The 26,209-nt window shown below is 54.0% G+C and overlaps 1 protein-coding gene across 3 annotated transcripts in view; it reads right to left on the bottom strand.

Annotated features, from left to right (window-relative positions):
* ITPR3 (inositol 1,4,5-trisphosphate receptor type 3) overlaps nucleotides 1-14,416 on the bottom strand; it is a 68,027-nt gene extending 53,611 nt beyond the window's left edge. The window contains exon 1 of one of the 3 annotated variants that reach the window (XM_043591184.1): nucleotides 14,028-14,416. In XM_043591184.1, the coding sequence (XP_043447119.1) occupies nucleotides 14,028-14,116 (89 nt within the window). In that variant the 5' untranslated portion in view covers nucleotides 14,117-14,416. The remainder of the gene's footprint in view (nucleotides 1-14,027) is intronic. The other 2 variants (XM_043591185.1, XM_043591182.1) reach the window with 2 other exon arrangements.
* Nucleotides 14,417-26,209: the final 11,793 nt, after the last annotated feature.

Genomic DNA, 26,209 nt, shown 5'->3' with positions numbered 1-26,209 from the left:
CACTCCCTAATTGGCCTCACAACTTCTGCTCCAACCATGCTAAACCTCCAGTTGATCCCAAGGTCCCTGGAGCTCTCATCTCTAAATAGGTGGTCCTGGAAGCCTGCAATGCCCTTCATGCTCAGCCCTCCCTGGCTCCTCACCAAGACCCAGGCCTAGCAGACCTCATTTATTCTTCCACCCTTGGCCCCTCTCTCTACTCTGTGAAACCTTCCTTGGCCAGCGCCCTCCCTCCCCCTGGGCCTCCTTCCCCCACCGTGTTCCCACAGCACCTGGTCCCGGTCTCTCCTACTGCCATGCCTCTTCCTACTGCAACTGGTTGCCATGTCTACACTATGGGTTCCTTGAGGACAGGACCCCAGTTTTTCCTTTGGCATCACCATCACTTTGCACAGTGTGATCCATAAGAATAATAAAAGCAAGCAGGATTTTGTTTCTAATGTTTTCATATGTTGTTATTTAATTTTCTAAATCTGCTTTATTATTATTTCCATTTGGTGGGCCGAGAAGCCAGAGCACAGAGAGGTAAACAATCTGGCCAGGAACATAAGAGCCAGCAAGCAGAAGGGCCGAGCTTTGAAGCCAGGCCGCTCAGTGTCAGAGTGGATGCTGTGCAGGACCCCACCATGATGGGGAGGGGAGAAGGCAGCTTGCTCTGTGAGGACCCCTTGGTCTTCTTCCCTCTCCCTAGCTCCCAGACTGGCTCAGGGCTTGGCCCTCTTTCCTCTTCCATCTGCACGCACACCCCTTGGGCATCTCAGCCACATTCGTGGGCTCCAAAGACCACTTAGACACTCACCAATGACTCCCATATCCACCTCACCCCCAAACTCCAGATCGCAGATCTAACTGCCCACCCAACACCTCCACTTGGATGCCCATAGCACCTCACACTCAGCATGTTCAAAACTGAGCTCCTGGTCTGCCACCTGAACGTGCTCCTCTTAAAGTCCTCCCCATCTCAGTTGATGGCAACTCCATCCTTCTGATTGGTTGGGCCAAAAACCTTGGACCAATCTCTGGCTCCTCTTCCACCCATGCTCACACCCAATCTGTGAGGAAACCTTGTGGGCTCTATCTTTAAGATACGCGCAGACTATGACCTCTTCTCATCACTGCCACCACCACCTGGCCCAAGCCACCACCCGCAGTCATCTGGATGTGTAATTGCGTCCTCACTGATCTCCTGATGTCCCCCCTTAACCCCCTAATTCCTGTTCCCCACACAGCACACACACCTTTACTTGAGAAGGTGAGTCAAATCAGGGCAGTCCTCTGCTCAGAATCCTCCAGAACTACCCATCTCGGAGTAAAAGCCTAGAATTCACACGGGCCTAAACCCACATGACCCAGCCCTCACCTCTCTGACCTCATCTCCTCCCCTTGCCCCTTGCCCACTCTGCTCCAGCCCACGGCCCTCCTCCAGGCTCCTCAAACTTTCCAGGAGATTTGGCACTGGCTCTTTTGTCTGCCCCCAGATGACACCCTCCTGGCTCCCTCCCTCACCTCCTTCAGATGGCGGCTCAAATGACCCAGTCCCCTGAACACCCTTCCTCCCTCCCTCCCTATTCTTTTTAAAACTGGAAACTGCTGTCTCTGACACCCGTTATGCACCTCCCTGCCTCACTGTTCCCATAGTCCTTCTCACCACCTGGCCTGCTCTATATTTTACTTATTTATTTTGGTCACAACCCCCCTCACTTGGAATGGAAGATCCATGAAGACAGGGATGTGTCTGTTTTGCTTCCTGCTGTATCCCCAGAATCTAGACCACTGCCGGGCACAGGGCAGGCACACACGGACTATATAGTGAGCGAATTAATTCGTTTCGCTAGCTGCTAGGGAAAGTATACAAGAAGCAAAAGATAAGGTCCCTGCCTCAGGGAGTTTAAACTCTCATTGGGAAGACAAAGCACATACTCAGAGGAGTTAATGATATAAAGAATATGTATGAGTGCCAACTGGTGGTACCAACTGTGGATTTTGTCCAAATTCAGGGAAGGAACAGGTCAGAGCTTGGCCAATCAGAGGTGTGAAAGAAGAGGCAGGAGCTGTACAGAGCCTTGAATAATTCATAGAATTTCCTGTAAGACATTAGTGAATCAGATTAGCTGGTTGCCTCTTAGCAAAGCCCTGAAGGAAGGGGACACAGGATGGATATGTTTTGATGGGGGAGGGGAGGAAGCACTGGCCAGGACTGGGGGCCAGGGGGTGCCGGACAGCCATAGGGCGTCATGGAAGTCAGTGTGGCTGAGGAGAGGCTGGGGTAGCCCCCAACAGCCCCGATCTTGTCCAGTGCTCAAGGCCTTGGGGTGGTCCCCTCCTCAGAGATTCTGTCTGAGGAAAGTCCACCCTCGCCCTGACCCCACCATGACTCCCCTGGGGACTCCTTGTCTGGGCCACACGTGCAGGAAACACACATGTAAATTCGGATGCCTGGCGTGCTTTTCCTAATCCCCCTGGCACAAATCTGCCCTGTCATTACGCGGATGTCCTTCTGTCCCCACCCACTCTGGCACAGCTTCTGAAGCCCTGATATCTCCAACTCAGCCCCTCCCCAGCGCCCCATGGAGTGCGGGAGTGCAGGCTAAAAACACATAGGGAAAGGGAGGGATTGATCAGGAGGGGAGCATGGCCTCCAGGAGGAGAACTTCAACAAGGTTGGGAAGGAAAACATCCTCCACCTGCAGCTGAGAGAGGGCAGGAACGGTCTGTAGGAGGGACCAGAGCAGAGAGGCAAGCCATGTGGGAGGATAAAAGAGGCAGGGGTGTTCCCGGGAGGTATCAAGAAAACAAGGTCAGTAGATGGGACTTTCAGAGGTTCCTCCTGGCTCTCACATTCCACCCCCTCCGTCCTCAAGGTGTGGGTCCGGAGTAGCAGAATCAACATCTCCTGGGAACGCTGGGCTACATTCCGTACCCCTCCCCAGGAACAACTAAGGGATGGCACCTTGCCCTACTCAGCATTTTATTTCCCATCTGATGCATAGGGGAGCTCCCCGCCTAGCCTGTAAGCAAAGCAGCTGTCAGCAGAATGTTTAGCGTCTCCAATGTCCCCAAGCGCCCCCGCGAAAGCCTCCTTCCATTCCTCTGTGTGTACTCATTAAGACTGAGGCAACCCCTGAACAGGCTATCAGTCGGGAGGGGTGCCTCGAGAAACCATTAACAGATTAAGCAGGAAAGTCCTTATCAGATGGGCTGCAGGTAGACCTGAGGCCAGAAGGAGGCCCGAGGGCCGGGACCCACGACAGGTAAGTTCTGATGGAGGGGGCGCCTCAGGGGGCAGTCCGGGCGGGAGCGCGGGCCAGACGGCGGTCGCGAGCGCCCCTCCAGCCCCTCCCCCGGAACCCGCCTACCCGGCGTCTGCAGTGCCCTCCCGGCGCCCCGCCCCCGCCGCCAGGCCCCGCCCCTTCCCCACCGCCCGGCGAAACTCGCCGCCCCACGTGCGGCCGTCACCCGGCCGCGCCGCCTCGCCCAGGCCTGCCTCGGACTACAGGCGCGCGCGGGGGCGGGAGGGTGACGTGCGCTGCGTCCGCGCTTTCCTCCCTTGCGCTGCCCAGCTGCCCCCGCGGCGGCCCCGGACCCCTCCCCAGCCGGTGGCACCCACGTCCGGGGGCCGTACCCCCGCACTCTCCTCATGGGGGGAATCTGCGTTGATTAAAGGAGCCGGACACCGATCTCAGGTGCGCGGCTTCGCGTGCGCACCTGGCGCTGTAAGGAGAGCCGAGCTCTCCAGAGGGAGGTGGCGGCGGCGTCGCTTCACCCCACCCCTGACCTCTCCCGAGCGCGTCTCCGTCTCCGTCTCCGTCTCCGCCTGAGGTCCCGGGAACGGTTGACTCCCACCCTCCGCCAGCCCGCTGATCTCATCGTCCCACCTCCAGGCGTTTGCACACCAGAATCCCTGTCCCTGTCCGAGTCCTGCCAAGCCCTGCCATTTTCAAGGCTGTGCTTAGACTCCTGCAGAGTTCCCTGCCCATTCCCACCACATCGCTCCTCATCTAAAAGCAGGTGACACCCCAGCCACGACCACGTTAGAAAAACCAGTGTGCGGAACACGTTGTAAATTGTATATTTTATATCCAATACCTAATTCTGTTCTTACCACAGTCCAGTGTGTGGTTCAAGGAGTGAAATTAAACACTATCATCACCCTACCCCCTCCGGTCACACACACACACCGCTGGTCAGTTGGTGGCACGTGTACAATCGAGGTCTCCATGGGTTCAACAAAACCTTACAGAGAAGCCATTAGGTGCTGGGTGTCATCTCTGCCATCAGGAAGCTCACACCCAACATGCTGAGTGACCTGAAGACAGGAGTCATGTCCTAGACCCCAGCATCTCCCCACCTCAGGGCCAGCCCACAGGACACTCAGCAGCCCTGAGGACAGTCCCTACTGTGAGCCTTCCATCCGCTGGAAGGCACAAAGCCAGTTTGAGCCTGCACCATGCAGGGCCCAACAGGGCATCCACCAAGTGGGCAGAGAGAGATGAGCGCAAGTGGGGAGGGGTCTGGCCGGAGGCCTGTATTCAGGGCTGCCCTGGACCCTCTGAAGAAGAGATGGTTGAAAACTCTGCTCTACACAGTTGTGGCGGAGGTTGCTGTCCCTGAAATGTCCATGGGGTCTGCACCCCCAGACCTCAGTCTAAGGGAAGAGAGGAAGGCAAATGCATCCAGGGACCAGAGTGGCCCCATTCTGCCCTGGCTGGACTTTGAGATCCAGGTGGGAGTCATAGAAAAGGCAGTGGGGCGGGTCAATGCTGTCTGGAAAGATTAGATAAGGAGGAGGAAGAAAGGACCTAGAAGTGGGTCAGGTGACTATCAGAAGAGCCTGAATCAAAACCTGCACCTACCAACATGGCCACTATCACAGAAGCCACAGGAGGGGGAATCATAAACTGGGAAATGCCTGAGGGACTCTAGTCAGCCCCTCCCAATCTGGCCTGGAAACTGAGGCATGGAGGGGAAACTGAGCAGCAGGTCACACAACAAGTTAAAGGAACAGCCAGTTCCAGACCCCAGATCTCTGACTCCCAGACCAGGACACTGGCCACCACCCCAAAAATCTAGGCCAGATCCATGGAAGGCCTCTCCCAATGCAGGCCCTGTTGGAATACTGGGATTGGCTGGTGGTGGATGAGGGCCTTAGAATCCCTTTCTCCAAATACCCAAAGTCCCACCCACTAGGTGGGGTGGGGAGGAATGTTGGAAGAGGAAACCAGGTTCACTGGCTGGGATGGATCTCTGGCTCGGATCTCTGGCTCATCGCAGAAAAGAAATTCATTTCTGCATCCCTACAAAAACATCCATTTACTTCACCTCTACATATCTTTCTTTATGAAGGATCCACCATGTATCACCAGAGAGCCCAGTATATGGAACTTAAAACAAGCATGAATCAGTAAATGTTTGTTGAATGACTTAATGCAGTCTGATGAAGGCTAAGAGATAGACTCCCTGGACCTAAGGGCAGGCAAGGTAGGCTTCCTCTTCAGAGAGCGGGCCACACACTCAGTGAACTCCAAGAATATTTCCAGAGATATGGAGGTGGTAAAAATGACTAAATTTGGTCCAATAGAAATAAAGAGCAGGGCACTTGGGTAGCTCATTCAGTTGTGTCCGACTTTGGCTCAGGTCATGATCTTACAGTCTGTGAGTTCCAGCCCCGCATCGGGCTCTCTGCTATCATCGCGGAGTCTGCTTTGGGAACTCTTTCCCCCTCTCTCTCTGCCCCTCCCCTGCTCTCTCTCTCTCTCTCAAAAATAAATAAACACCTTAAAAACAAAAGAAAGAAAGAAAGAACGATCCCGGGCTAATGTGCAAGCCTTCAGGGCGCTGCCTCTGCCCACAGGCCTGGGGTTTTGGCTTTCAGGATTGGTGGACTCTGGTAAGTCCCAAGGTCTCAACAATGCTGCTCGGTACACAGGGAGATGTATCTGTTAGGCTAAGAAGAGGGACGGAGAGCTGGAGAGACAAGAGGGAAAGCTGAGAAGAGACAGAAAAGTTTAAACAGGGGCTGCCCCGCTGGTCGGCCTTCACCTCACCCACTGGCCTTGCTGGCCCAAGCCTTTCTCCTGCTCTGCATAACCCGGAACTGGACTTGTCCTGTCCTGCTTGACATAGTAACTGAGGCCTTAGGATTCAGCAGGGCAGGCCCTGAGGCCTGGCCTGCCTGGCTCCAGACTGCCGCAGAGCTCTCTGGGAAACAGAGCCGCAAAATCCAGAAAGTGAGGCGGTCTATAGCATAACCCACCCTGTCTTGTCAGGAACTCGATGTCATCGTGGGAAAGAAAGAGGTGGGGGCATAAGAATCAGATGTAACATGTGGACCTTGATTGGATCGTGAATTAAAGAAAGCAGTGGTCAAAGACAGACTGAGGACAATGGGGCACATCTGACTACAGACTGGGCATTGGATGCTATTAGGAAATTATTGAAGGGTGTGGTAACAGTACTATGGTTACACAGGAACATACCCTTATTTCTTAGAGATGTGTAATGAAGTATTTAGAGGCGAAAACATGCAATTATGTAATTTACCATAAAATGCTTCAGCAAAAAATAGATGCAGCATATATGGCAAAATGTGGGCAATTATCGTCTAAGTAGCGGGCTTATGGGTATTCTAAATGGTTCTTTTTACTTTTTTTGAATTATATGTGTGCCTCTGGCTGGAGGTGAGGGACCAAAGTGACAGCCTAAGTGAAGGCCAGGGCCACCCACTGTAAAAGCTCTGTAAAGTCTCCCCGTTGCCAGCAGCAGCAGCATCTCTGAGACACAGACTGAATTCTGCCTTCCATGACCTAGATCATTCCCGTCACCGGTTTCTAGACTCCCAGCCTGGAGAGGACAGCTCTCCTACAGGCTGGGGGAAGTGGGTGACGGCTGGCTGGCTGGCTGAGTAATGGGAGGGATTTGCGAACCAAATATACTGCCCCAGCACCTGCAGCTGCCCCCAGGGCTGAGGTTCATGTTCACTGCCTCTTCTGGCTCTGCCCACCTGATAGCCAAAAAAATACCTACATTTACACACCACTGTGATCACTGTGCTCCTCTGCTCTGTCCCCTGAGGAGTCCCTCCTGCCTGTCTCCCCAGGTGGAAAGCCCTCTGCAGTGTGTCCCCACCCAGCCCCAGCCCCATCCCCCACCCACACCCTGGGCTCACTGTGTAGTCAAGGCCTAGCCTCATCTCTGTGCCCACAGTCTCCAGTGTGAAAGGCCCCTGCTACGTGAACCAGGGCAAGTCCTTTAGCCTTGCTAAACCAGGGGCCTTCATGCAGGGAACTGTGACTGCAGGGGCTCTGTGCTGGGTACCACTGCCAGCATGACACATTCAGGGGGACTCGGAACTCACACTCAGAGGCCTGAGGCGAACTTCCTGGAGGTCTGGGTTCTGCCCACCTCCCCTCTCCCAGACCTCCTTCCCTCCTCTCTCACAGCCCCCACTTCCAGGGAGGAGCCCCCCAGCTCCACATGGGGTGTTTGCGTGGACAACAGGCCTGGGGTGGACTGCAGGGGCTCCATATGCGGGCCCAGGGGCAGTCGAAACCCAGAAACGTCCCCCTGAGCTGAGAGCAGAGCGCTGGTGTGGCCTCACCCTAAAATCCAGCACATCACCCCACCCCCAACCCAAGCCACTGCCCCACCCACCCCATAGCCCCACTGGGCCAAGTCGGGAGGGGATGCAGGGTCAGGAATGTAGGGCAGGGCAGAGTGTGAGCAAGTGTCTACAGCAGGATTCTTTAAGGCTGAGAGTTGGATGCAGCCTGGGTCCCCGCCCCCACCTCCCCATGGAACCCTGGATTCTGCCCTCAGGCAACCCCCACACAGCCCCTCTCTCCAGTTCACCCCTCCTCTCTCCATCACGGTCACCACGCCCAACTCTGAGGGTGGAAGCTGGTTTTCTCCCCATACCCCCTAGTACAGCACCCCCAAACTTAGGACATGAAGGGGGGATAGAGCCCCTGAGGCACAGGGTCACCTTCTCAGTACCTCTACCACCAGAGAAACAGGCAGAGTTTTGAGAGAGCCTGTGATGTAAAGATGTGCTTTTTCTTTGATCTCAGAATTCCACTTCTGGGAATTTAGCCTGAGAGGAAAACCGGACAAGTGTTAGGGCATGTATGGACTAGGATGTTCAGTGCGGATTGTTTATAAGGGCAAAACTTTAGAAACAACCTGAATGCCCGATACTAGAGTTGCTTGAATAAATGAGGATACATCTTACCGAGGGACACTATGCAGCTATAACAATGGCGTGTGGGCATAAGAAAATACAGCTTTAACATACCCACCCCCCTATATGACAGGATACAAAGCCATATGTGCGGTTTGACATCATTTTGTAACTGTTTATTTGTGTAAATAAAAGGTCTGAAGATTCACATGCAGAATGTTAATATAAGTCACAGTGGTATCACAGATCATTTTTTTGAGTTTTTCCAGTTTTCTCTGTGGAACATATATATTTTTTTTAACTTTTTTTTTTTTTTTAATTTAAATTTATTTATTTATTTTTGAGAGACAGAGGGAGACAGAGCACAAGCAGGGGAGGGGCAGAGAGAGGAGACACAGAATCCGAAGCAGACTCCAGGCTCTGGGTTATCAGCACAGAGCCTGATGTGGGGCTCGAATTCACAAACTGTGAGATCATGACCTGAGCTGAAGTCAGACGCTTAACCGACTGAGCCACCCAGGTGCCCCATATATTATTTTTTTAACAAAAAAATATGTATTTTCAAAAAATGAGTTGCATGAATTGGCCTAGCTGAGCCCCAGACCCTGCCCTGTGCCCCAGGGCATCTCCAGGTGAAAGGAGTCCGGCATCTCCAGTGAAATCACAATTAAATGAAAGCCAAAGGCAGGTCTGAAATCTGCTCCAGGAATGTAGTCTGCACGGGAGGGGCAGTGCCCTCCCCCGTGGAATTACATGTGTCTCAGAGACTTAAGGCTCAAAGGGCCCTTATAGACCATCTCACCCAGCTCCCCATTGTATAGACTGGAACAGGCTGGAACTCTATCGTGGTTACTACTGACTCCCCAGTGACTAGAACAGTGCCTGGCACATAGTAGGTGCTCAATAAAGGTTTGTTAAATGGCTTAAAGAAGTCTGATGAAGGCGAAGAGATGGGTCCTCTGGACCAGGTAGGCTTCCCTACAGCCTTTCAGTCTAGGAGGGCCCTTAGATCAGGGATCCCCACCCCAGGTAAAATCACTGGGGAGTTTTTAAAAAATCCAACCCTTAGACCCCAGTTGGTCTGACATGGGATTTGGAAGCTGGAAAAAAAATGTTTTCTTAAAGATCCCAGGGGAGAGGCACCTGAGTGGCTCAGTCAGTTAAGCAACTGACTTCGGCTCAGGTCATGATCTCACGGTTCATGGGTTTGAGCCCCACATCGGGCTCTGTGCTGACAGCTCGGAGTCTGGAGCCTGCTTCAGATTCTGTGTCTCCCTCTCTCTCTCTGCCCGTCCCCCATTTGTGCTCTCTCTCTCTCTCTCTGTCTCAAAAATAAATAAGATGTGGGATGCCTGGGTGGCTCAGTCGGTTAAGCGTCAGACTTCAGCTCAGGTCACGATCTCGCAGTCCGTGGGTTCGAGCCCCGTGTCGGGCTCTGGGCTGATGGCTCGGAGCCTGGAGCCTGCTTCCGATTCTGTGTCTCCCTCTCTCTCTGCCCCTCCCCCATTCATGTTCTGTCTCTCTCTGTCTCAAAAAATAAATAAAGGTTAAAAAATTTTTTAATAAATAAATAAATAAATAAATAAATAAGATGTAAAGAAAAAACAAATTAAAGATACCAGGGGATTCTCAGGTGCAGAGCACCTTAGAGAACATCAGGCTGAAGGAAACACACTCTGAGAAGGCAGAGTCTTGCCAAAATCAACCAGAGAGTTAGTGACAAAGCAGGAGAACCCTGCCCCTGGGACTACTGATGTAAGGGTCCTGACCCTGGGGACCTGGGGCTTCCTCCATATTTACCTCCATGTTTTCTGGGTGCTGACCTCCAGTGCCCACCCTTCTGGGGAAGTGAATCAGGCTAGAAGGTGGACAGAGAAACCCAAGGGGGGCGTCTTTTGACCCTATTCCCTGTGATCACCCAGCCCTGGGCAATACAGGTTCGGAGGCCCTGAAAGCCCCCAAATGGAACTCCAAGCAAGGAAGGCACTTTGACAAACGTTGGGAGCTCAGTTTCAAGACCCAGTTCACCTGCACTCCCCAACTTACTCCTTGTGGGCCAAGGCCCACCCCTCTGGCCACTCAGAGAGACCTGCAAGGAACTGGATGTCAGACTCTGAGGGGCCCACCCTGCACACTCAGGGCCAGTTCCCCACAGCCACTGGCCAGGAGTCGCATTAAATCCTCCACCTTTCACTGGCCCTGATCAGTCGCTCCAGCCCTGGCCTCTGCTGCCTTCCACCCAGGGTGAGGTGCAAGGCAGTGGTCCTGGCCACACTCTCTTGCCAAGAACAGGCATGGGCCTGCTTTCCCTTCCCTGCCAAGGTCCCGACCTGCTCCAGGATCTGCTGCCCAGACCCCTCCCATCCTCTCAACCTGGAGTTAATGTACAATCTTCACCAGGAGCTCTAATTATTCAGTCAGCTCTAATTAGCTTCCTCCACTTTGCCCTGCAGTGCCTGGCCAGAAACTGAAGGCTGCCCCAGACTCCCTCCTCCACCCATGCCCCCCCCCCCAAATCTCCCAGCTGACCAGCTCCTCTGCCCACCAAGGGGGCCCCTGTCCTCAACAAATTCATTTCATCCAGCCCTTACTGGGCACCTCCTGGATATCAAACATTGGACTAGCCTGGGAACTCACTCAAATCACAGACATGGGCACCCACAGCCAGGGTGAAAGCCAAGGGGCCCCTTTCTGGGGCCACCAGAAAGATTCTGGCGAGGATGGGGCAGAGAGAGAATGACTTAAAGCAGTGCAGCTCACACTTTAAGGCACCAAATCCCATGGGGATCAGCAGGCAGATTCCGAGGGACAGGCAGAGGTCAGAGATTCTGTACTTGTAGCAAGCTTCTAGGCGACGCTCCTGCTGCTGGACCAAGGACTATACTTTGAGTAGGGAGGACTTAGCAGTGCTTAGAAATCATTCTCTCATTGACTGAGTTCCCAGAAGGTGAGACACAAGGCTCCCTCTTTCGCCACAGAGGCCCCCCGTGCCCAGTACGGTGCCTGCGGACAGCCTGAGCGGATGAATGGTGTAATGAATTAGTTAATCCTGGCAAATTGCCCAGCATTAGATGGCCCTACAGAAAAATCCCCAACTAATCGTGAAGCGACACAATCCCAGAGAGGAGTTTGTGCTGAGCAGTGCAAAGCACAGAGAAAGAAGGGTTAATTCTGCCAGGCTGGGGGAGGAGGAGCTGGATCTCTCAAAAAAGGTCACTTCGCATGAGGTCTTAAGGGTGGGTCAGATTTACCCAGGTGGAGACTGGCTGAAGGGCGGGGGCAACCCAGGAGCAAAGGTAAAGAGACCGAGAGCGTGGGGTAGGTTCCAGGAATCAGGGTAGTATCGTGCACCTAGAACTTCAGAGGGTGTGAATGGGGGAAAAAAATAGGAAATTAAGTGAGGGTGCCAGAATGCCAAGCTGGGAGGGGGGCATCCATCGGTGGAAAGTCAGGAGCTGTTGGAGGTGTTTGCATAGGGAACAGGCACCCTGGAGTAGAAGTGCTATCGGAGGTCACCAGGTCCTGCCCCAGGGTCAAAATGGACTGGAGGAAGCGCTCCTGGGGGCAGGAAGGGCCAAGGCAGGAGGGAGCTGTGTTGGGAGGTGACAGATCTGTTTTGAGGGGATGAGGGCTGTGTGGAGGGCAGAAGATCCTTCCCCTGATTCTGACAGATCTCATAGATACTTAAAAACCACTCACTTCGGGGGTGCCTGGGTGGCCCAGTCAGTTAAGCATCCGACTCCTGATTTCAGCTCAGGTCAGGATCTCACAGTTTGTGGGATCAAAGCCCTGGGTCAGGCTCTGTGCTGACAGCTTGGAGCCTGCTTGGGATCCTCTCCCTCTCTCCCCCTCTCTCTGCCTTTGCACTCTCTCTCTCAAAATAAATAAATAAACATTTATTAAAAAAAAAAAAAGGAGGGGTGCCTTGGTGGCACAGTTGGTTAGGTGGCTGACTTCAGCTCAGGTCATGATATCGCAGTCCGTGAGTTCGAGCCCCGCATCCAGCTCTGTGCTGACAGCTCAGAGCCTGGAGCCTGCTTTGGATTCTGTGTGTCTCTCTCTCTGTCTGCTCCTCCCCTGCTTGTGCTCTATCTCTCTCTGTCTCTCAAAAATAAATAAATGTTTAAAAAAATTTTTTTAAACCCCACCCACTTTGTGCTCAGCCCTGAACCAGGCACTAAGCAACAGTGGAGATGACCATTTGCCAAAAGCTCCCAGTGCTGTTCAGACACAAGGTGGGGGGCTTCCGTCTGCCCCCAATTCCCCCATATTCTCTCCTCCTTCCCTCAGCATTATGGGAGGTGTTTACTGTGTGCACACTATGTGCAGGCTAGTAGTTTCAAACAGCAGCCCTGGCCAGAGCAGCAGCAAGGGGTCCCCCCGGCCCGTGCTCTCTGGGGGAGGCCTGCACAGATGCTGGCCCAGATGTGGTTCCACCCCCATCCTCTGGGGAAAGGAGCAAGAGAAGTCAAATCTAGTGAGGGCGAGGACATGTGGCTGGGGATTCCACATCTGAACGGGGAGGGGAATGAGAGAGGCACCAAGAAGGATAAGGAGAGCAGGTATGCTAGAGTTCCCAGTCAGAATCCTCTGCTGGCAGAGCCAGCCCTCCAAGCCCCAGTCCTGTTGGATTCCCCTTCCTACAGGACTAAAGCCAAACTCCCAAATACCGTGGGAGACATCAAGAGAACCAGGTGACTCCCACTTCCCAGCCTCAGGGGTGAGCCAGGCCAGGTCCAGAGCCAGACCTGGGTTGAGGGCTCCAGGGCTGTCCTCCAAAACCCCCAGAGAGGAGGCACCTTGTGGCTGGCGGGTGTCCTGATGCGTAGGGAGAGCAGAGGAGGGTGCGTTTATCCTAAAGGCAGCCGGGGGGGGGGGGGGGGGGGGGGGGGGGAAGATGAGCCAACTTAACACAAGTCCCCAGACTGAACATGGGACAAAGGGAGCAAGACCTGCCCTGGAGCCTGGCTGGAGAGGTGGAGAAACCACTCTACCTCCTCACTCCCCCCCCTGCCCCCGCCCCCCACCGCCCCTGCGACTCACCCAACTACTCCTTTGAAGATAAACCTATTGGCTCTGCCTAATTCCTTTCCTGCCCTATGCCTGCTTCAGGCCTAGGCCTCTCCAGGGACTTGAATAGATTCCCTGCTTATCCAGACCCTGGGGGGTGATGGCCAGAATTAATTAATGTTTGTAAAGAGCTCGGGAGATCCTGGGACCGGGGACCAAGGGGCGCCAGATGAGCCGCGCAGGAAATTGACCGGGAGAGGCGGAGAGAAGGGGCCAGGACTTAGGATTCTTGGTAGGGGAGGGCTGAGAAGGCACTCCTACTTAAGGGGGGCAGGGGAGGACAGAGCTAGAAGGAAAAGATGCGACCCTTCAAAGGTGCGACTGGACCCTAACAAGAGGATTTCGGGCTCCAAGCTGCCCCTGCCTTCCCCCACAGCTCCGCCCCTCCCCCCCCCCCCCCCCCCCCCCCCCCCCCCAGCCAGTCACGTCCAGGCCCGGATGCTTTCCCCAACTCAGGCCCCAGCCACCCACCTGCCCCGCCCCGGGACCACCTGCAGAGGAAGTCTCAACCTCTCCTCCGGCTCCGAAGAAAGTCGAGCGCGCGAGGGTGGAGGCTTCGCCTAAGGGGCGCCTCCTACCAACTCCCGCAGCGTGCCCGACTTCTACCTGGGCAAACATTTCACTTCCTTTCTCTAAAAGGAGGCGAGCCGTTACCCCGCTCCTTGAAGCTGGGGACTTCCAGGTCCTCTGTCGGGGGGCGGCGGCAGGACGCACGCAACTGGTACCAGGGCCTACGGCGCCCCTTCCCTGCCCGCGCCCCCCTCGAACTCGGCTCACTCACCCCAAAGTGCTGATGAAGCCATTGACGGAGCCCTCGGCGTACAGGGAGACGATGTCCCCGATGTGGAGAAAGCTGGACATCTCGCTCATGGCTGCGGCCCTCCGGGGACCCGGGGCGGTGGGAGCGCCAAGGGGCGCGAGGCCAGGCTCGGTGCAGAGGACGGAGGTGACCGTGGAGGCCGGAGGGGCGCGCCCCCACCCGCGAGCAGGGCGCTCGGCGCGGCCAGGGCGGGCTAGCGGCCACCGGAGCGGAAGGCGGCGCGGCGCGGCCCGGGAGCCGCTGGTGGCGTCCGGGTGAGGAGGTGCCCGCGTCTCGGCGCGCTCGCCGCCCGCCCGCCCGGCCCGGCCCGCGCGTACCTGCAGTGTAGAAGGAGCAGGAAGTCTGGGGCCGCCACACACACATGCAAATCCCGCCCGGGAGGCGGGGAAGCCACACCCCGGCCCCCCCCGCACCCCACCGCCGCCGGCCCGCCTGCACCCATGTGCGCCTGCCCGCCTCCCCGCGCCCTGCGCCCCTCGCGCGTCCGGGGCCAGGCCTCCCGGGCGCCGAACTAGCCGCCTGCCCTGCGCTACTCCGAGGAGTCCTGGAGCTCCCGCTGGCTCCCGGGTTCGGAGTTCCAGCTCCAGCGACTCCCTAGACAGACTCGCGGAACCGCCATCCCTGGGAGGCCCAGCCGTATGGGGGCTCTCTCCCCTTGGGGTTCCCCGGGCTCTCTACTCCTCTGCCCTCGGGTCGGTGAGAGCCAGTGCGGGCGCCGGCGGAAGGGGGCCCAGCGCCCCTGCGGGCGCTACCTTGAACCGCGCGCAGAGGACCCGGGAGCGTCCCAGCTGAGAGCCGTCTCGCACCGAGAGGCGCGCTCATTCCTTTGCAGCGCAAATCGGGATTCATTTTTCTCAACGTGAAAAGCCTTTTCATTGCACAATAGAAAGTGCTTGGGCTTGGAGGGGAAATGAAGCAATGGGGTGGGTTTTGTTTTTTTCTCTCCACATTCCTGTGTACAAAGAGATCCAACTTCCGAATCAGTTCGGCCGCTCCCTCTCCAGGAGTTGGCTCCCAAACTCTTGGCTCCTTCTGTCTTTCTTTTTAAAGGGGGGTGGGGAAGTGGCGAAAGAGAAAGCTACCTTCTCTCGCTAATTGCGCACCGAGTGCCAACAATGACAAGGCCGGTGCTGGCCCTCTGGGAGTGACCCGCTGCGGTGTCGCCGCCGAGCTCTTGCTCACGAAGTCCTGCCCTCAAACCCACGTCCCCAGCTCGCCTACTTTCTGTTCTGTTCCTGGGTGCTTGGGTGTTTGCTTCTTAGTCCTTTTATCTTAACTCCTGGCACAGAGTGCCCACAGCCACCCCATTGGATCACATTTATTCTTCTGAAATCCCCACCCGGACTTCCTGGGAAGGGGGGTGAAGGGGGGCTTGTCCCTGGGAGAAAGGGAGGAGGGGACTGGATTGAAGCAGGAAGAAGAGAGACCCAGGGAGGGGTGGAGGCAGCTAAGAGCAAAGAGACAGCTGCTGACCCAGGGGAATGAAGAGAAGAGTCCTGGGTGTGTGGCTTTTTCACAAAGACCCCTAGAATTGGGGGGGGGGGGGGGAATACCTCCAGGATTGCTGAGTTCAGTGTTTTAGTTTCTTATCAGGACCCATAGTAATAAATACATTTTACATCAGAGCAGTCCACCCCCTTACCCCCTATATGTAAGTGAAACAATAGTTTCACAAAACAATACTTACCCTTGTGACCTGTGATGCACTCTGATATTTTCTGTTCTATTTCTGTATTTTGTTTTGTTTTTCAATACTGATTGTGACCCATTTAATTGCTTTTTTTGATGTAACCAAACATTTAACTGCAGTTTGGAAAAACCTCATCCAGGCTTCTCTGCCAAAAAGAGATGACAAAAGCCCAGAGAAGGAGCACCAAACCTCAAGGTCACACACGTATATTCATGGCAGCTGGAGTCAGAAGCCCAGCCCCTGACTGGCAGCCCAGTAGTCTCTCCAGTACCCCCACACAGCACTGGAGCTGGAGATGTCCATCCCTGGAGCGAGCCCTGCTGGAACAGCTCTTCTTGCTTCCAGAAGTCAGGCCTCCACTGATAGAGCCCACAGATGCTGGGAGCCCAATGCGGGCCTTGATCCTGAGACCCTGGGATCATGATCTGAGCAGAAATCAAGAGTCCCACCCTTAACCGACTGAGCTGCCCAGGCATCCCCCCAAAAGGTTTTTTTTTTTAAGAACAGATGCTACAGCTGCAGTGAGTTCACTCGCTGCTCCCCTGCTTGAAATCCTCCTGAATCTCCTCATCCCTGACGGAATAATACCTACACATCTTAGCTCAGCACACCAGACCCTGTCTGTCTCCATCCCTCCCCACCCCTGCCCCCTGGGCAGACACAAAGATGGCTCCTCAAGGAGGAACCATGGTGCAGACTGCTCAAGAGCGCAGGCTCTGATTCACAGGCCTGAGTTCGAATCCCAGCTTCTGTTTCCATCTGTTCAATAGGAAGGCCTCTGTTTCCTCATCTGTTAAATGGGAAGAGTGTGGTGCCGACACATGAGGGAAGTGGGATAAAGCCATCCATCAGCACAGGATCCCCTGTTAGGAAGGACTAGGTGTTCATTCTCATTACCCAGGACCTCATCCACTCCTATCCCTGCGACTGGGCTCATGCACTTCCCTCTACACTCCCTCTCTCTATTCCCACAGTCAGAATAAAACTCCTTTCCTGATGTCCTATAAGTATTATCACGGAATATTTTAAGAAATAATAATATTAAATAAAATATTAAAAACAGAGTGAGAGCCGGTACCTTTCCTTCAGCTTTATCAAATGTTAATATTTGGCAAATTTTGGTTCCAATATATATATATTTTTTTCAACGTTTATTTATTTTTGGGACAGAGAGAGACAGAGCATGAACGGGGGAGGGGCAGAGACAGAGGGAGACACAGAATCAGAAACAGGCCCCAGGCTCAGCCATCAGCCCAGAGCCCGACGCGGGGCTCGAACTCACGGACCACGAGATCGTGACCTAGCTGAAGTCGGACGCTTAACCGACTGCGCCACCCAGGCGCCCCTCCAATATATTTTTTAAAGAACTGAACGTGAAAAAATGAAGTTCCTTATGCTCCCCCCCCACCCCAACTCCATTTCCCCTCCCTCTCCCACCAGAGATAACCACTATTCTGATGTGGGTATCATTTTGTGCAGTTCTTATGCTACATAGGGATGTATTCGTAAATAATGTGGGTATATCATAATCATAAAATAATATGCCATCACTCTGTAGGGTTTTATATTTTATATAGATGGTTTCACCCTGTGTCTATCTTTTGATACATGTAGCTGTGGTGTGACAGTGTGATACTTTCTGACCATGTCACAATTTGTTTATCCATTCGCTCGTGGATCATGAAAGCCCCACTTGAGTTTTTGTTATGACAACAATGTTGCACTAAGCCTTCTTCTGTGCATACACGTGAGAGCATTGTTCAGACTATGGCTTGAGACCTACTAACGGGTCAGATCAATTTCGTGGCTGAAGGTCAGCATTTTTAAAACTCAAAATCGGGGTTGGCTGGCTGGCTCAGTCGGTAGAGCACACAACCCTTAATCTCAGGGTCGTGAGTTCAAGCCCCATGTTGGACGTGGAGCCTACTTAAAATAATTAGTAATAAAATAACAAATAAATAAAACTCAAAATTGATTAGAAAACAACGTGCATTAAACTGCAACTATATGTTCATAGCAGGAAAAAGAAAATAGTGTGCGTCACACATCAGGTAACTAACAGAGAGTTGAGCATGTGGTCTCTGTGTTCTGGCTCAGTGTATGCTTACTGAAAAACTCTACTTTAGAGTGAGAACCTGAAAAGTGGAATTGCTGGGTCACAGGGTACGTCCTTCCTAGAATTGCCAAATTCTTTTTTTTTTTTTTAATATTTTTTAATGTTTATTTTTGAGAGAGAGAGACTGAGTGTGAGCGGGGGAGGGGCAGAGATTGAGGGAGACACAGAATCCAAAGCAGGCTCCAGGCTCCGAGCTGTCAGCACAGAGCCCGACGCAGGGCTCGAACTCACAAACTGTGAGATCATGACCTGAGCCAAAGTCGGACGCTCAACCGTCTGAGCCACCCAGGCGCCCCACCAATGTGGCTGTTCTAACTCACCCTCTCACCAGCCACTGGGACTGTGCCTGCTGAACCACACCCTCACCAGCACTATGTATTGTCAGACTCTTTAATGTGGAATTTTTAACTTCCCCCACCACTACCATGGAACATATCACGGGCTACCTTGAATTGTAATGATCTCTGTCCTTTCTGGCCTCCCACAGCCAGCTGTGAGCTCTTCACTTTGTGTCTCCAGGCCACGGCAGGCACATAGTAGGTGCCTGACAAGTCCGTGTGGATTTTTTTTTAAGTAGGCTTTACGCCCAAGGTGGGACTCGAACTCACAACCCCCAGATCAAGAGTCACATGCTCTGCCAACTGAGCCAGCCAGGCACAAGTCTGTGTAGATTTGAACTGTCAAGGAAGAGGAAGGTGAGGAAAGTATCTAAGTTACACCAGGAGATAAAAGGAGACTGTGGGAGCCCCAGCTCAGGGTGTCAGGTGCCTGGATCCCATGGGTGGAGGGTACAGAGCTTCTGGGGATGCTTTAAGCAGTTGAAAAGGAGAAGCAACAGGCCCCACCCTTCCTGAGTGGCTTGAGCAGGATTCTATTAAGCTGGGGCCAAATTCATGCCCAGGAGGGAGACCACCATGTCCCCAAGGCAAATGGTCTGCCTAGTCCAGGCCCCAACCTCAGTGGAGGTGGGAACCTGCACCCACTTCCTATGGGAGCCTCTCCTAGAAGGAAAACAGGGTGGATGAGAAACTCTAGTCAGAAATCCCAAACTCAGGCTGCACAGGGAGCCAGTGATTGCAGGGACCTCCCAGGGGGACCTGGGGGGCGGGGCTACGTTGGGGGAAATTACCTTTTGCCATCTCTTTTCTTAACTTTTGAATTTCGGACAATGTGGATACATAGCCTATAAGCCAACATAAATAATAATAAAGATGTTTGGGACGCCTGGGTGGCTCAGTCGTTTAAGCAATTGACACTTGATTTTGGCTCAGGTCATGATCTCACGGTTCGTGAGTTCAAGCCCAGAGTCTGAGCTGACAGTGCAGAGCCTGCTTGGGATTCTCTCTCTCTCCCCTTCTCTCTCTGCCCCTCCCCTGCTCATGCATACATGGGTGTTCTCTCTCTCTCTGTGTGTCTCAAAACAAATAAAACATTTTCTAATATAAGAATAAAGATGCTACTTATTAAAATAAAGCATATTATAATGATAAAATGTAAAGTTATAAAATAAGGCATCACCCCCAAAAGCCAGCAGGAAGACTTCCAGGAGCCCTATCTCCACTGTCTGTCCAACCTGGGCTTGAAGAGGTGAGGGAAGAAAGGATGGTGATGCTCAGACCCTTTCCCTGGACTCAGATGGAACACTGGAGAGTGGGCAGGAAGACAATTGGCTACCAGCTGTGAACCCTAGTCCTCCTTCACCCGTGTGCCCCCCCCACCTCAACGGCCTCCTGGAGACTCCTTCCCAGCTCAGCTGTGTGACCTTGCATAGGGTACAGACCTCTCTGGGCCTCAGGTTACTTCTTGTAAACAGAGTTTGCATCGCCTTCCCAGATTTCACCCTTGGCTCTGATTGTTCTTTAACTTTGTTCTGGCCCTCCAGGACCGCAGTTGGTGCGGGGGCGGGGTAGGAATGCCACCCCCCATGTTAGTTGTGCCATCTTGTGGTTTGGAGAAAATAACAGGTAGTTCTTAAGGGGTTCCTCTGCCTCTCACTCCTGTTATGGAGGCAGGGCCAGGAGAGGAGGAGCCAGAAGGACTGACTCAGTGCAGCAACCACCCAGCCCGGTCACCCGCCATGGGTGGGGTGCCAGCCCAAGCCCTCTGGGGTTCCCAGAGAATTCCTTCCCCATGCCATAAGCTGCCCTGGGCGGGCACCCCGGCCCACAGTAACCGCTCAGCCACCACCGGGGGCCTTCACAGGAGCCTTCACTCACACACTCTCCCTCCCTCGCCTCACATAGTCACACACTCTTCCTCACACACTCACATTCTCCCTCATATACTCACGTACTCTCCCTCACACATGCTTACACACTCACACGCTCACACCCTCACTCCTACACCCTCATCCACACGCTCACACACACTCACGCACTCACCCTCTCAGGAAGCCTGAAAGGAAACAATACTTACTCTGTCTGCCTTCACCCCACCCCCACGCCCCAGTCATCGAGGCCATATCTATTTGTCTCAGACCACCTACGACATGCAAGGGACCAGAGAGGAAACCGGCTGTAAGAATGCGGCCAGTTAACCCTAACACGTGGTCCTGGGCTGCTGAAGGGAGAGATAAAAGAATCTGCTCTGGGATTCCTGCGGGTCACAGAAGGAAGCGTGATTCCTTCTAATTTTGACCTCTTGCAAGAGAAGCACCCTGGTTCTGCAGCCCTGAAACTGAGGGGCCCCTACACCAGGTCTTCCCTCCTCCTCTGCCCCGAGGTGTGCTGGCAGGTAAGGTGTGAGGCGTCCCCGGGCACCTTCACAAACAGCGAAGAGCACAAGTCCCAGAGCAAGGCCACTGGAACCAATTGCCAGCTGTACAGAGAAGCCGTCGGCCTCTCTGGTCCTCCGTGTTCTTGGGTGTAAAGTAAGAATACAGCACCGTATCAGTAAGATCCTGGCAGGAAACCGCCACCGCATCCCCAACATCCCCGAGGAGGGGCTAAAGAGAAGTTAATGAATGGATGTGAGACTAGGGTTAAGGGCCCCAAGAAGGGACGCTAACAACGGCAGAGAGCTGTTACCACTCCACGCCCGAACAGTAGCCGACAGAACAAATGCCCAGACCTCTCTCTCCCCTCCTGTCCTCCAGTTTTGCTAGTGCCCCTCGTTGCTCCGAGGGAAAGGGAGCTTAAGTAATTCAGGCCACAGAGGTCAGCCTCCCAGGGCACAGAGCAAGCACCGAAGACTGGTCAGTGGCCCTGGGGGGAGGGTGTGAATGGAGAATATCTAGCATAAAGAACTACTTTGTAAAGCCCTTAGTGCGGTCAGCAAATATTCTATGTAACTGTCTTTATTTGCATCGTCCTGAGGGTCTTAATAAAGAGAAGTGCTTGTGGATCCAGAGACATGACCGTCTAATGGTGGATTTTGTTTTACAGGATTGCCAAAGAGGGAACATTGATAAGGCAGAAGATTTCATCAAGCTCTCCACAAATCATGCCTGAGTCCCCTCCCCAACTGAATAATCAGTTAATGAGTACCCATTACACCCACTGGCCCGGAGGAGGAAGTACAGGAGGCTGGACTGAGCTCAAAACCTCCTGAAGTCAGAGTCGGGAGTGGTGGACGTTACAGCGGAGGCTGACTGCAATCCCCAGTCATTCTGCCAGGTCACCCCATCCGTATGACCAAGTCAGCATGCTGGAGCCCCCAAGAAGAGGGCAGGCCTCTGGCAATTCTGCCTCTTTCCAGATTTGGGAAAAGGGCCCCACACCGTTGTGGGGAAGCTGCACAGGCCTCTGTGAGTATGCCCGGGCCTCCGCACTTCACCTGCCAACAAGGGAGGCCGGTTGGAAGGAGAAGGGGGACATCATCCCAGTGATCCTATTGGGAAAGGGGGCCAGCATGGAAAATCTCCCGGGGGGCCAGGACCAGGCAGGAGCGGCCTTTGTCTGGCAGGAGATGAACAAGATGACGTCAAGTCCACCTGGGCTGGGTCTTGGCCTCCAGCCACACCCCACACCCACCTTGGCAGGACCCAGGCCCTGCGAGCTGGCCCTTGCCTGGGCTGCCTGGCCAAAACTGGGAATGACTGAAATATAGGGGTTCACCTCCCAAAGGACCCATAGGACCCATAGGACCGGCTCCTATGCCAGCTTTGCCGGCCTCTGTTTCTGGATCATTCAGAAGGAAGAGGTCCTGCAGCAAGGGGTGTGCCATGCCCTCCCAAGGGGGCAGGGAAGGGTCAAGGCTGAGGCACTCTGAAGAGGGGAGGGACAGAAAGGCCTGCTGTTTGCCCAGGAGCTGAGCAGACACTAGGGCCCTTGTCCTGGGGCAGCGGGGGAGGCTTCTGGCCAGATGGAGAGCAGCCGGGGGAGAGGAGGGACTCCTGGGCCGAGCAATCAGCCTCTTCCTCCCACACCCCCACTGAACTCCCGGGACTCTCTTCCTCTCCAGCCCAAAAGGAAGAGAGGAGCCTTACTGAGGCCTGTTGAAGCCCAGCCCCCACTCCCACCCAGACATCAGAACATCTGGAGGCAGTCCCAGGGTGCTCAGAAGCACCCCAAGTTGTTGAGCAAGGTGCTGCCTTCCTGAGGCACCGATGCTGTAAAACCCTCTGGGTCTGGGTGGTCAAAGCTGGACAGGCTTTTCTCTGGAAGGGGCCCTCCTGGTCTGCAGGGAGCAAACCCGTCTCAGACCTTCAGGGCAGGCTGGTGAGGAGGGCTGCGTTCAGCCGTTTGACAGATACTTGTTGAGTCTGTGCTCTGTGCTGGCCATTCTACAGGGGCAGCAGGTTGACAGCTCCCTGAGGGCCTAAGCACCCTGGTCGCCATGGCATCCAGCTCCTGCCCAGCCCCTGACCCAGAGCAGACCTTGGACAAACATGGGCTGGGCAAGCTGAACCTCAGCAGCTCCTTTGGTCGGCATTGCTGAGATTCTATACCCTCTTTCTAAACGTAGCCACACCCAGGAGCGGCCCCCAGCACATCAGTCAGCCCTCAGTATTTGTCCAGGGTTGGCTGGGGTAGCTAAGAGGAAGGCTTTCCCAACACTTGGAGCAGGAGCCAGGAAGGGGAAACTATTGACAGACCGCTGCCAACACCTGTTGCCCACCCCTAGGTGGTGCTATGGCTGCATGAGTGCACTTACTCCGGCCTCCTCCCTGCCCCATTTTACAGATGAGAAAACTGAGGCTCGCACAGCCAAGGGGACTTCAAGGCAATCAAACAGCTAATGGATCATTCCCATTCAACAGATAGAGGGGAAACTCGACTATCTAAGTGGCTGGTGAAGGTTGTACAGCTGGTAAGGCGTCCCCATGTTGCAGATAAGGAAAGCTCAGGGCGGTGGAGGGATTTTCTCAGTGCCACACAGCTAGTAAGTGACAGAGTTGGGACCCAAGCTCAGGCCTGCCTGACCCCCAGAGCATCCCGGCTTAATTTTCCTTTTGCAGAAGGAATCTGGGAGGGGAATCTGCTCACTCATGAGTGTTGCTCAGCAGAGGGTGGTTCCTACGCCCTCACAGACCCTGCCTGGAACTCCTTTTCAGTGGTGGCTGGGAGGAGCCTCTCGCCATTGAGACAGGGACCCTACCAATGCCTGTCCCTCCATTTAGATCTTTCCTCTGACTTCACCGTCCAGCGGGCCTGGTCCGGCTCCCTCCATCCTGAGCCAGGTGGGCCTCCATACCCCAGGATGGGCCCTCTCTGAGCACCACCGACTGTGGGCCACATGCAGGCGGCACCTGCCCTGATTCCTACAGACTCCAGCACCAACCACCATGATGCATTAGCTCTCCCGTTGTCCCAACAGACAAAATGCACAGCAGGAGGGAAAGAAGTTAGACATCAGGGAGGATTTCCAGGTTGTCACAGATGGAAGATGCAGGGACCCCGGATGACAGAGGTTGTGGAGTTCTTTAAAAGAGGAATATGCCAGGCTGCCCGAGTCAAAATCCAAATTCAGGGGCTCCAAATTAATTAGCTTCCTTTGGCTTCTCCAGCTCCCTCCCCTTAGGGCCTGAATGATGGGATGGGAACTGGAAGGCTGCCTCCAGAACCTGTTCAGACCTCTGACCAGGGCACACCCAGCAGCTCACACTGTTCACATTCAGAGCCAATAAGAATGAACATTTCCTGAACCTTACTACAGTCTCTCTATGCCTCTATCAATGCATTTGATCTTCAAGTGGCCCTAGGGAAGGGGCACTGCTATTATATCCACCTAAAAGGTGAGGAAACCAAGGCCCAAGGCCTTTTCCAGAACTCTCCATCTTCCCAATGTCTGTTCATCCTTCAGGGCTCAGCTTAAGTGTCCCCCTCCCCAACAGGTCACACCAAGGACCTCTGCTCTCCGCGGGGCAGTCAATGCACAAGGACCACCACCAGGCTCTCCAGGGCAACCTGCCACCTCCTAGCTCTCCACCTTGAATAGACAACTTCCCTAAACCTCAGTTCCCTTATCTGTCAAGTGGGGATAATGAAGTACCAACCATAGGGGATGGTGGTGAGCATTCACCAAGATGACAGACCTCTGATGTACCCTTGACTCATGTCCAAGGCCACAGCTTTCTGGAGCTCTGAGCTCTGGTAACGGGCTCTCTTGTCTTCATCCAGCTCCAGACTTGCTCAGCCAACAGACGGGGGATAAGGAGGCTGGGTCTTGGAGACATGGAGTGTGGAGGGCTGAGGGCAGGGCCCAGCTGAGGCAGGCACCAAGGATACCCTGGCCCTGGCCATATAGGGACCAGGGTGGAGGTGACACCCAGCAGCTCATCTGTCAGGTGCTTGGTTGGTCATGGCCATGAGGTTAAGCCAAGTAGTTCCTATTTACCTCTTGGGGCCAGAGGGAGGGGGTGCCATCCTGTCTCAGCTTCCCCAGTGCATTCTGAGAGCCCAGGGAGTCACCTCCTGGCTTTGGGTCTAGTGGAGGAGGAGCTCAGTCTGGGTGACAAGGTGGGAAGGGGACTAAGAGAAGGATCGGGAACAATTTAAGGGTAACGTTTGGATTACTATTGCTGCGTAACAAATTATCCAAAACCTCGTAGCGTGAAAAAAACCACCATTTTATTTTGCTCAGAGTTTTATGAGTCGGGAATTTGGGAAAGGCCTGCTAGGCAGCTCTCACTTAGGGTCTCATATGATTGCTATCAGATGTTGGCTGGGGCTGGAGGCATCTGAAAGGCTCAGCTGGGCTGGCTGAGCAGGACAGTTCCCTCCCATGGCTGGGAGCTCAGCTGGGGCTGTGGATGAGGCTACTGCCATGTGGCCTCTCCAGCCACATTGGCAGTCTTAGGGTGGTCTGACTTCTCACACGGGCTCTGGCTTATCCCAGAGCAACTGTCCTAAGAGAAGCAGGAGGAACCTAGGTGGCCTTTTATAACGTAGCTTCCACAGTCACAGAGTAGCACTTCCACTGTGTTTTATTGGTGGAAGCAGCCACAGCCCTCCCAGATTCAAGGGGAGAAGGACATAGGTCCCACCACTCCCTGGGAAGAGTGCCAAAGGACGTTGGGACCATGCTTTTTTTTTTTTTTTTTTTGAAAGAGAGAGAGCGTGCGTGCAATGAAGGGGCAGAGAGGGAGACAGAGGATCCAGAGTGGGTTCCAAGCTGATAGCAAAGAGTCCTATGCAGGGTTCAAACCCACGAACTGTGAGATCACGACCTGAGCCGAAGCCAGCTGTTTAACCCAGCTGAGCTAGCCAGGTGCCCCTATTTATTTTTTAATTTAAATTTTAGTTAACATACAGTGCAATATTGGTTTCAGGAGTAGACTCCAGGGATTCATCACTTACATGCAACACCCAGTGCTCATCACAAGTGTCCTCCTTAGTACCCATCACCCATCTCGTCCTTCTCCCACCTACCTCCCTCCCTCCCTCTGTCAACCCTCCGTTTGTTTTCTGTCTTTAAGAGCCTCATGTGGTCTCCTTCTCCACTTCTCTCCACCTTCCCATGTATTCATCTGTTTTGTTTCTTAAAGGGACCATGCTTTTAAACTACTAGAGGTAACATCTCAGAATGGGTCTCTCCCTGTGCTAACTGGGACCTCACAGGTTATAGGCCCTGAGGGATAGCAAGAGACCTTAGGCCAGCACCCATCCTACAGATTTGAAGACTGGGGTCCTGGGAGTGCAGAGCTTGGCTCTCAGCACGTGCCTTGGTCCCATCCTGCCTGTCTCTGACAGTGAAGGTCAAGGAGTGCTCAGGCCCTGAGGCCCAGGACCGGTCAGGGACTTGGAGAGGCTTGTGGGGGAATGCATATGCCCAAGGGGTATGTAAGAGTGTGCATGCGTGTGTACAAGCACTGGCATGTGTGGATGAACAGGGGAGGATCACTCCACTTACTTACTATTGTGCTTTGTTAGCAAACTCCCCTCTTCTAGGGACCCA

The sequence above is a fragment of the Prionailurus bengalensis genome, chromosome B2 (assembly GCF_016509475.1).
Source record: "Prionailurus bengalensis isolate Pbe53 chromosome B2, Fcat_Pben_1.1_paternal_pri, whole genome shotgun sequence".
Classification (NCBI taxonomy): Eukaryota; Metazoa; Chordata; class Mammalia; order Carnivora; family Felidae; genus Prionailurus; species Prionailurus bengalensis.
Note: the sequence above shows the minus strand (reverse complement) of the source record. Positions and strands in the feature narration are given on the sequence as shown.